The 11,753-nt window shown below is 42.1% G+C and overlaps 1 protein-coding gene across 23 annotated transcripts in view; it reads right to left on the bottom strand.

Annotated features, from left to right (window-relative positions):
- Positions 1 to 1,829: 1,829 nt before the first annotated feature.
- The window catches only part of CLASP1 (cytoplasmic linker associated protein 1), a 155,303-nt gene continuing 145,379 nt past the window's right edge, over positions 1,830 to 11,753 (bottom strand). For all 23 annotated transcript variants that reach the window (XR_014508715.1, XR_014508716.1, XM_083430150.1 and 20 more), the window contains 3 exons: positions 11,222 to 11,428; positions 5,773 to 5,889; positions 1,830 to 4,476 (listed from right to left, as the gene is read on the bottom strand). Coding sequence is in view for 21 of the 23 variants with exons in the window: in XM_083430150.1 (XP_083286276.1) it covers positions 4,390 to 4,476; positions 5,773 to 5,889; positions 11,222 to 11,428 (411 nt within the window). In the remaining 2 variants the exon portion in view is untranslated. The remainder of the gene's footprint in view (positions 4,477 to 5,772; positions 5,890 to 11,221; positions 11,429 to 11,753) is intronic.

Below are 11,753 nucleotides of genomic sequence, written 5' to 3'. Positions count from 1 at the left end.
CCAGGACATCAAGCAAGTCCTAACAGCTTAAGCACAAATAAAGAAGTATTTATAAGCTATTGCTGGGATGGAGGAGGAAGCATGCAGCTCTGCATGTTTAGTGTCAATACTGCATCAATCAAATAGGAAATGAAATATCAGTTTTGTTTCAAGCATATATTGACACCCAGTGAATATCTCAGTGTATGAAACAGTTCTTCGGGCTATGCTAAGTCAATGAATTCAATATGCTTACGATAAGAATCCAGTCTTGTGCTCATGTGTATCTGGGCTAAAGCCCTTGTTGTTGTTGTTTAGTCGTGTCCGACTCTTCATGACCCCATGGACCAGAGCACGCCAGGCACTCCTCTCTCCCACTGCCTCCCGCAGTTTGGTCTAACTCATGCTGGTAGCTACGAGAACACTATCCAGCCATCTCGTCCTCTGTCGTCCCCTTCTCCTTGTGCCCTCCATCTTTCCCAACATCAGGGTCTTTTCCAGGGAGTCTTCTCTTCTCATGAGGTGGCCAAAGTACTGGAGCCTCAGCTTCAGGATCTGTCCTTCCAGTGAGCACTCAGGGCTGATTTCCTTCAGAATGGAGAGGTTTGATCTGCTTGCAGTCCATGGGACTCTCAAGAGTCTCCTCCAGCACCATAATTCAAAGAACCTGCATTAATGATTATCTATCAAGTAATAAAACCCTTTGAATGTGAAAAGGCAATAGTCCTGTGTAGGCATTCAAAGGGACAAGAAAATTGTACGGGTGTGTGTGGGGAGTGACCCTGCCCTATGCCTGTGTAGTACACTTACTGCACAAGGCTTTCCATGACTGCTCTGAAGCAAGTCCTGAATTCAGTGGGGCTTACTCCCAGGTAAGTAGGGTTAAGGTTGCAACTCATGTTGGAGGGTATGCTTGGAGCATGGCGGGATCCCCAAGGATGTGCTCTGCAGGGAGCTGGCTTCAGGCACCAGGCCCATTGGCAGACTAACTCTGCATTACAAAGATGTCTGCAAATGTGACATGAAGGCTGGCAACATTAACCCCTCCATGTGGTAATCCCTTGCAGATGATGGCAGTGCCTGGAGACAATCTGTCAGGTTGCTTATCCACAGCAGTGAGCAGATGATGAATGACTGCACAGAGAAAAGAAACGCCATGGTGCATCTGCAGCAGCACAACTGGACACCTTCATCTGTTTCAGGTACCGGTCTCTATAAGCCACAGCAGGTGCTGTAACTTTCCAACTGTTTGGTGCCAGCCCCCAAGCCGTACCCCTTCATTGTCTCCCAAGACAGACAGATGCCAATGTCGTTTGCATGACCATGTGATCTGTACATCACATTTTTACATTATGTAGATCACATGATTTGTGGGGAGGACTATGCATGTAGGGCAAGGTCAGGAAAGGAATTTCTTTAGCTCAAGGCAGAATTCCCCTCTGAGCAACCTTCTGTGGGTCACATTCTGAAGATGGGCAGAGCTGGAGGCAAAAGTGAGCAATGCAATGATTTTACCTTTGTACAGTAGGGTAATTTCTATGCACCTGTACACCCTTCTCTTTCATCCTAGCAAGCAAGGACCAATATCAGAGTTTCAGAACTTCGATAAGCATCTCAGAGCACTGAGAGGGCAAAACTTGGTGCCACGGTCATGATCCTGCCCCCTCCCAACTATGAACGTCTGCACAGGGATGTGATGCTACTATAATGCGTGTACCCTTGGACAGTCACATGTGTGGAAATAAATGTGATTTGGGGTTTTAAAAATTGTGCTTCAGTGCTGACAGTTCATCTTTGAGGTCACCTGCTCTCATGACCAAATTGTAGTGCAAAGAGGCTCCCATAAGGACTTAAATTTAACTGTAATTTATTCTAGGGCAAACTCAAAAGGTTTCATTTTATTTTTTAGCAAATTCTATCATGTAAATGTTAACATAAAAACATCTGTACATTTGCCATGATACACTCAAAAGTGAAACAAATAAGATATAAATACAGATATGGATGTAACATGACAAAAGCGCCCAAAAAAAGAGAAATAAAAGAAAATAACCAACCCAAAAATAGAAATTAAATACATGCGCGTGAACACTATGCCAACAAACTCTTTTCTGATGGCTGACTGTTTTGAGTGGCTTTATAAGCCCATCCTTCCCATTTAAAACATTATTACTGTTAGCAAAATCCTGCTGCATTCTACAAACATTTCTCTGTTGTCCTTTAATATGAACTATTACACTTGATAAATAAAGGGTCTGGGAGGGTGGTAGAAAGAAGATTTATATGACAACGTTGCAAGTTACATTACTTATACAGGTTATTGAGAAGCTACTAGGAAGCGATAGAAAAGGTCTTGTGTTGTACTGTAATCCAGGCAAGCACACATAGTGTACCTTTTAAAAGGAAGCCACATGCCTCAATCGATGCAGGACTATATAAGAGACCTACAGTACTTGAGATGGTGTGAAAGGGATTGCATTGATTTGTTTGCTCATGCCCTGGGACGCTGGTGCCCCACTGGCAGCATGTACATCTCCATCGAACCCAACCCAACAGCAGGCAGGGTTGTTCTGTGCAGATTCTCAGATATGAAGGTCTGGGAAGAGGAGGGAAATGGGTGTGGGGTGAGGGAGGGGGGGATGAGAAGATGGGGAAGAATACAAAGAAAAAGAAACCTCTTTCTTTCAAAAGGTCTGAAAAGTTAAAGCCCTGCGTAAGGAGGCAGCAAGTAAAAAGGCAGCTGCAGACATTTGGACAGTGCTGAGAAAAGGTAGGAGCCCTCCGTAATCTGGCAGCTAAGCGCCAACATCATGCAGATTTGTCTTCACCAGCATGTATGGATTGGTAGCCAAAGGGTTCTTGTGCCTGGAAGAAACACCCACCCCACCCTCAACTGTATAGCTTTAAGAAAGCAGATTGGTGCAGACTGGGTACTACCTAGCCCTTTGAGTACTACCCTAATGAAACAGAGTCATATCTGAAATACTAAGAGAGAAGGGAAACAATTTGCTATGTACAGTAGACACAAAACAAGATTATAAATAAACCAGATTGTGTGGTTGTTGGGAGGTGGGGTGACAAATCCCTGGAGTACTCAAAGGTTGGGTAGGGAGGTGGCAACAGAAAAAGTGTCACACTAAGGAGCATTGGTTGACAAACGAAAGCAGTATTTTATTAAGAAAGAAAGGCCTGGTTATCTGAGTTGCAGCTCCTACAAAAGCCAATCGAGGTTTGGAAAGTACAAATTTCATACTGAGGATTGAAGCAGCAGCAGTAGTAGCACATTTCACATATCTTTTCTAAGAGATAGGTTGTCAGTTCCTTTGACAGTGAGTGTCGATACTTAACCAGTTCAGAGATATTACAGTGCATTCACGCTCAGTGCATACTAACAGATTTCATAAAGCTAGATAAAATTATTACAGAAGGAATTCAATCCCCAGCGAATACTGTAACAGAACAGAGTTCCGTTTTTTAAAAATAAAATAAAATAAAAAAACACCATGAAAAACAGAGTAGGGAATGAGTTTTGTCAAGTAAGTAGAACCTCCTCTGGAGTAAGAAGTCAAGACTATATCACAGCATATAGCTTTGCTTTCTTTCTTTTTCTCACTTTGAAAAAATGTTTCTCAGCATGTGCTAAAAATAATAATCAGATAATTGAAACTGTGTAGACAGAGGCAGCTCTTAAATGGGTTATAGTAGGGTAAGTGCATCTGCCCTATATAAACAGCACCATTGCAAGTTTGCTGAGATCTCCCAGGGAATTTCCATGACCGGTGTCACTCAGAAGATGGTACTATAAAATTTGTTTGTGTGGGTGTTTTCCCCCAGTAATAATTTTAAAAAGTGAGTTGAGGGGCCTAGTTTCCTTTCCTTTTATTTTTTTAAAGAATGTAGGGCTTTCTCCCAAAAAACCCAAGTGAGGCCATTCTAAATTTTAACCTCATCTCTGAAACAAGGACACATTCCTGAAATTAGAGGAAGAGAAGGAACTAGTCAAATGTTTGATCGATACAAGCACAACCTAATAAAAAACCCAAGGTCTGAATCCAAGAAGTCATACTCAAGGTAGATCCACTGAAATCAATTCACATTGATTTCAATGAGTCTACTGTAAGTATGACCCCAAAACGTCAGTGGATAACCAGTGTGTTTAACCATGGTGTGTTCTATCGCCTTTTCTTTTCTTTTTTTCAAATGAAGAAGTCTGCAACCCAGGCCTTGCTTCCTTTACATTCAGTAACAATAATATCCTACCATAGAAAGCTTTTAAAAGGACTAAAAATACTGATTGCAATAAATATCTGCATGGCCTCCATCAGCGGGTGGAGCGTGCTGATGAGGGGAGGGTCTCTGAGAGGCACAGCTGATGGCTTCTATGTCTACAGGCATGTCCAAAGATCTCCATTAACTGTGCGTGGAAACATCTGAAGATGAGCTGCTGTTGCTGTTGGTGGTCTGGGCCCTCTTTATGTACAAGTTGAGGAGCTTCATCTGAAAGAAAGGAGACACAGTAACACCCACTCCTCTTCATTAATTTGCTTCCAGTTCAGAATGGGTCTTTCACAGTGCAGTCCTATGTGTGTCAGCCTGGAAGTAAGTCCCACTGTAATTTTCATCAAATTTTGTGTTTTACAATTTCAGATAAACATTTTACAAACTTTAAAAGATCCAGTGACTTCCCCCCTTCTCTTTCCATGGTTCATTTTACATATCATACATCCCTGCATATTTTACTATAACTGTTCAAATCAATTTTCCACTTTTACATCCATCAAAAATTGTTTACTCTGTTGAATTTATCGTAATGCTGGCAGCGTTTTCAGCTGTATACAGTTATTTTCCATATATTCAATAAATGTTTTCCAATCTTCTTTAAACGTATGTTCTTCTTGCTCTTATTCTATATGTTAAATCTGCAAATTGTGTATATTCTGTCAATTTAAGTTGCCAATCCTCTTTAGTTGGGACCTGGCTCACTTTCCATTTGGGGCTAACAAAACACGGGCTGCAGTTGTTGCATACATAAATAACCTTTTCTGACACCTGGGAATTTCAGTTTGGGTTACCCCCAACAAAAAGGACTCTGAGTTTTTTTGGTAAAGTAATTTTAAGTTTTTTTTTCAATTCGTCATAAATCATTTCCTAATACCCCTTTACCTTTTTACATGTCCACCACAAGTGGAAGAACGTTCTCTTCACTTCTTTACACTTCTAACACTTATCTGATTCAGTCTTAAAAATCTTAGCCAACCTACTCAGAGTTAAGTACCATCTATGAATCATTTTCAAATAGTTCTCTTTTAATGAATAGCAGTTCATTGAAAGGTGACTGAGGATTTCTTTTTACTCAAATTTATTTTATGAGGCGACTAATAAAAAATAGAAGAAAATGGCTGGTCCCTGCACAAAAAGAATACATGAACACAAGTCAGACATCAGAAAGCAGTGAAGGAACATATCAACTTGACCGGGCCATTCTGTCCCTTTGCCATTTTGTCTGTGCGCAACAATTTGTTGATTTCTCCCATACACTGCTGTGGTTGAGCAAGGCCATATTATAGGGGACTCTTTTACGGGCTAACATGTATGGCAGATGCTCCTCCATCTTGAACTAGCCAAAATACACTCTTGAAAGGCCAGTAACCAACTACATATATGAGTGGGCTGTTCCTGAATGCTTGTGAAGCCAGCAAAATGCTTGGGAACAACTGCTCCTGATTTTGCCTACTGACCGTGCTTAAAGTTACAGGAACTGCATGTGTTTCAAAATCAAGAGGCCGCGCGTACCTTACTCCCAGTGAGCTGTGCGAGGTGAGGCTTCAGTTCTTCACCAATAACAGAATAGATTGCCACGAGGCAAAATACACTGGCTTTGCGAACACTGCTTTCTGTGTTGTCATAGCCCTAGATGGAAACAACGAAGGGAGTCATGAGAATCAAAAGTTTTCTTCACAAGTTCTCTCTTCCTTCAGGGTTAGGAGCTAGTGGAGTGGGTTTGTAGTAAACTTTCAGATGAGAACAATTAAAACATACAGGGACACAGAGAAACCTCGTCCCAACACGATTATTATTATTATTATTATTATTATTATTATTTTTAAAAAAGATAATTTTCAAGATAGCCTGCAAAAGAAAATCATAAAGCAAACATAAAACAGATCAAACAAGTATTGTTACAAGATTTCTCCAACCTGGAAGGGGGTTCCCCTTCTCTCCTCCCTTCCCTTGAAAACTGGCATGCCCCAAAACTTGACAGAATAAATAGGGAAAGTGACATATGGCTTCAAGAACTACATAAGCTCTCCACAGACAGCAGGTTACCAGCCTGGCTCACAGTTGCCCATGGGTCACAGGAAAGAACTGGAAGCCCCAGCACCCAAGAATCTCCCCGCATGCAAGGTTGGGCTCTTGCTGTGGGTTTATTAGCCAAGGACTGGGCAGCAGTCTGCTTCTCTCTAGTACCAGTTAACCCTTCCTTGACCCACCAAAATGCAGGTTATTCAACTTCAGGAAGCAGCCTTTTCGGTAACGAATTCCCAGAAGGCTGAGTCATACTTGCCTGGGACAGGGAAGGCGTTCCTATATTTGCATTTGTAAAAGAAACCTTAACTTTGTACAGAGAAGAAGGTTAACCTTAAAAAAAAAAACCAAAAACCCAGGAACGAACTCTGACCAATAAATTGATTATAAGTTATAATACGCTAAAAATGGTTTTTGGTAAAATGAAAAAATGCAGAGATATAGAACAGTGCACTGAAAAATTAAAAATAAAACCACTCAGTGAAACCTGCAACAAAATCTTGCAGTGCGTTACTCCACCCAGTCACCCATGTCCTTTTCCAGGACACTCAATTCAATTCCTGCTCCCCACTGTTTTTCATCCCATGCTCCATCCTGACATTCATATTCTGTGGCCCCTGAGCCTGCTCAATCCTCACTTGTCTTTATTTGGTGGGTGGGTGTGCGTGCAAGAGAGACAGATTGCTTCCTTAGGTTTTCCCCTTTAACTCCCCCCCCCCAGCTTCCTTATTTTTCTGTTTTCTTTATACTTCATAGCATTCCTTCTAATAGTGATCCCTGGTGACGAGTGCTGGTTGGATTACAATCAAAATAAGTCCCCCAAGAAACAAGAGAGGTATTTGCATGCTTCAGGTGGGTGCTGTATGAAATGCAGTTTTGCGAGTGCTTTGTTTCCTATAAGACAGTGCCTGTAACATCACTAGTGCCAAAGAACACACCGCCTCCCTCATGCACACCGTTTGGGGAACACTACATTTTAGCTTTTAAAAAACTTTTACTCCTACTGAAGCGATGTGCTTTTTCACTGCATCACTCATACTGCTCAACAACAAATAGCATCAAGCATTGGCAAGAGCTCAGCCACTTTAAAAAGCCATTGCTTTTTAAAGATTTGTGATTTTTTACCAATAGAGGAAACTAGCTGTGGGGGGATTTAAAAATTGTGGTCTCAACAGAAGCAAAACATTGCAGAATGATGCCTGGATCACACACAGCAACTGAGTCACAGCTGTGAAATTATTGCACTAAAATCAGCTTCTGGAAAGGCCCTGGCAGAAGGACAGAGCTTTTGGTCTGCTTGTGCCCTTGGCTCAGAGTGACCTCTGCTGGGAGAAGGCTACAACTATCTTCAGACCATATTCCCACCCTTTCTCCTGTTGCCAGACACTAAAGGGGAATGCTATTTATGAAGCAAGACTAAGGCAAGAATCCTCATAACAAATGAGACAGAAGTATAAAAATACCGGTGTCATTTCTCATTTCTAGAGCAGGTGTCCAATTAGGGTCAAATTCCTGGGCCCTGTTTCCAGACTGCAATCAACTTTTTGCTCCCTGAGTTAGGACAGATTCAGATGACCCACTTGGTAGAATCCTATTGCCCGGCAACTGAAACTATGCAAGAAGGTGGTCATCTGTAGCTGTCAACCATTTGGTTAATATTGGCCTTTTAAGATTCTCTCTCCGTCAGAGTCAATGTAGTGCTGTAGCCAGAAAATGACAAATTGGCCTCAGTTGAAGAAAAGGGCAGGCTACATCATGCTAAACAAGGGTGAAGTTAATTATAAATTAACTTTTTTATAATTATACATTTGACTTCATCTTGACAAGGTAATAATTTGCTTGACTTATACAGCTCCGTGCCTTCCTTGCGCTATTTTTAAAACAGTTTTTATTCTATGAACTGTGTGAATATGATGAAATGGTATTTTTAAAATGACTGAGGAGAAGCAACTTGAGTCACATTGTAAAAGATGCGACACAATCCAATGACTCCCAGGTACCGGGTTTCGCCTCGCCTTCTAACGCAGGTCTTTAGCCCTCCGCAGGACTGAACATGGTTATATGCAATAACCAGGCATTATATGGCCAGATCTCACTGGAAGTGCCACAGACTATATGGCTTTAAATCTCTGGTCATATATTAATGAGCAACACCAAAAGTTCATTGATTTTCCTCTCAGAGCAAAAGACACACCACACCTAGAGGAAGAATTCCAAGTGGGGGCAGCTCTCACCCTAACCAACACGACCCTCCAGACAAAAACAAGTAGACAACCTGGGGAACAAACCCAGATGGGGAAGTTCACTCAAATGCACCACCTAACTTAACTGCATCTTTGAAACCTTAATGAACTCAAAAAAAGGGAGGTATTCAGTCCAATGTTTCAGGCTGCTGGGAGGTTATCATGGCTCTGATGAGAACTGGAATCCAACAACATCCGGAGGCACCCCTTCAACTGGACTGAAGGCTTCATCTCAGGAGTTATGGGGAAAGAGATAAGGCCAACTGAATGAATGAACACTTCAGGGCTAAACTGTATATTACACATAAATGTGTATAACAATGACCCAAAGGGTGGCTGTTTTTTAAAAATCAAAAGCAGCCTCAGAGGTTGCAGTGTGAAAGGAGTGGTGGGGAGCAGGAGATACTTAAACTTCTCACTCACTGGCCAATTTTCAAAGTTGTCCCTCCTGTGGTTTTGATTTTTTTGATTTTAAAAAAAATCACCTTCACAGCACATATTTGCATGTAACAGTTCATTTTGCCTCTTAGGACACAACGGGGAATGAACTGTAACCTCCCCAAGGCACCAGCGCCTTTGTTTTGCAAACTGTGTGGTGTAGTAAATCACTCATGAGAACTTGGGAGCTCAAAAAGTGTGACCAACATTTACAAGAAGGCAAAACTTGCCAGTTTCAGCGTACTGATAGGTGAGAGGGGAGAACACACAGTCCCGTTTTCACAACTGTCTGATACCAGGAATGAGGGCAGTTGTGTCTGTGATACACATCAAAATATTGATTCAACCGGGGTGGGGGAGAGAGCCACTAGAGCATTTTAAAGCAGCACTCCGCTTTCATGATGGTTATGTGCCATCTGAGGGCACAAAGGTGTGGAAGAACATTGCCGCAATAATCTTTCAAGCAGAGAGTCAGCTGCGCAGAGGGAGGAAGAACCTCTGTTTCTGAATACGCCTTGACATCATGTGCACCATACAACAACCGGGGATGCTGAATGAGTCAGCTGGAACTCTGCCAGAGTTTCTTGTCCACCTCAAACACATGGTTGTGCCTCTGACTTTGTACAAGAAAAAACGTGTCTAGTAACTTTCAGAGGAAAGAGAACCCATAAAATGTAGCTATCAACTTCGCCGTGCTATTGGAGGCTTGGGTCAAGAGAACACAATTCACTTGGGCTGATGTATTCTTATTATACTCATAAAAAAACAAAACCCTAACCATAAATACGGTACTAATCTGAATTGTTCAGGAACCAAATCACAAGAGAACCTTAAAATGGCCAAACAAAACCCCCAAAAACATTGCAGGCCAGATCCTATAAGTTTCTGTAGCTAAATAATTCCAAATGATGGGCAAAACCAGAAAAAGTCCTCCAACTGATTTTATTTTACTTTTTATTTCTTATTTCTTAAAAAAAAACAACCAGGTTGCCCTGAGGTAAGGAGAAACAACACTAGAGCTGCCTGACCTATAGCTCCCAATGGCAGTTCCAGCTTACTGGCCCCTCCCTCAACCAACTGCCATCTCAGGCTACTGGCTGTGGGAGGGTGGGAGAGAGCAGATGAAAGATCCTATATTCAAATAACCTGAGAAAGCGCCAGGAAATGATCAGGCGGGAACATATATTTAGACATCAAACTATCCTGTGAGATGCATGAAAGGCAACTACTGCAAACGAACTTTTTTTTAACCATAGCAACCTTGTGTATTCTTAGTGTTTAAATTATCTTTATGGTACACTGCATGGATAAGTGATTCATAACACAGCCAATAAAATAAGTTTCTTCCAGTTTTCAGAAACTTTAAGCAGGGCTTATCCAGTAGATCGTAAAGGAGAGGGAGAGAGTTCAACAGGTGCTCTCCTAAGATATACAGGACCCAGACTGTATAGGAGTTGACAATGCGATGCCTTCCAGGTACTGTGGACTACAATTCCCATCATCCCTGACCATCTGCCACGCTGACTGGGGCTGATAGGCCACAACATCCCTAAAAAGACTAATGGAAGAAAACATAGTTCAAGAACATATACTATCAGATGGTCACAAAACTAAACCAGGGAGCTGCTATATAGCCGAGTGAGGGTTTGGGGGCAAGTTGGGACATTTAGAACAGGTGTGGGGAACTACAAATCCCACTGTACCTAGCCATTGACTGTACTTGCTGGGGCTGATGGGAGTTGTAGTTCAGCAACATCTGGAGGCAACACACCTGCCTTAGATCCATACCCCCTCACCCTCTAGCACACACACACACCCCACCGCCTCTACTCATAGCACAAAATCCACCCAAAGGAAGCAACTGTTAAGGAAGCCCGCTTCAATCAGCAAGAGTTGCACCTGGCTCCAGAAAGGCTCACGGAGAAGCCATAATACTCAGCAGAGAACTGAATTTTAAAGCCACAACAGTGCTAAAAGACAAAAGAGGCGGATTCATTTTTGCCAAGGGGATACTAGAAGGCAGAACTAAACTGACAGTTAGCTCCATATATACTCCAAACTCAAAACAACAGGATAGAAAACAAACCTGAAGAAAGAGGCAATGCATGTGCTTTTACAAACAAGGGAAATCGTTTATAAAAATTATACATATATAATATACAATGAGTGGCTCTTACTACCTGCCATAAGACAGAATAAATGTTAAATAATACTTGATTTGTGCGGACTAAATGCGTTCATTCAGGGTAGCATACCTGCAACAGGCCAGGGATGATGTCTTGAAGAAGTTGGTGCAAAGACTCCTTTGAGATCCTCTCAATGACTTTAGTTTGCATTTTAATAGCGGCCAGATTGATTGGATAGTCAGCTGTCTGAATGATGGGGCACAGCACTTTGATGCACTGCTCAGGGTGGATGGAGCTGGCCAGAGTGGAAGCGGCTTCCTCAGCAGCTCTCACAACCTAGAATTTGGGGAAGGGGGGGGGAGAGATTTACATTTTACTGATTAGTACTGCACAGAAAACCCATACATTTCCATATCTAAAACTTAGCATGACCCAGCAGTCCTCTAGAACTAGGTTATTGTACTGATGTTAGAGACTGCGTTTTGAATCTACATGCGTGGTAGATTGGTGATAGTCACAAAATGCTGTTTTCTGTATTGCCCTACAGCCACAGCAGGTGTTGTAACTCTCCAACAGTTTGACTTTACTCTTGATGACACTCTTCCCTTGTGTCTTGAGAAAGACAGTTGCCAACAATGGTAGGCATGGCAGGACCTTCCCA

This window comes from Podarcis tiliguerta (genome assembly GCF_965153285.1).
Source record: "Podarcis tiliguerta genome assembly, chromosome: 1".
Lineage (NCBI taxonomy): Eukaryota > Metazoa > Chordata > Lepidosauria > Squamata > Lacertidae > Podarcis > Podarcis tiliguerta.
The sequence above is the reverse complement of the archived record's forward strand: the minus strand, read 5'-3'. Positions and strand labels throughout refer to the sequence as shown.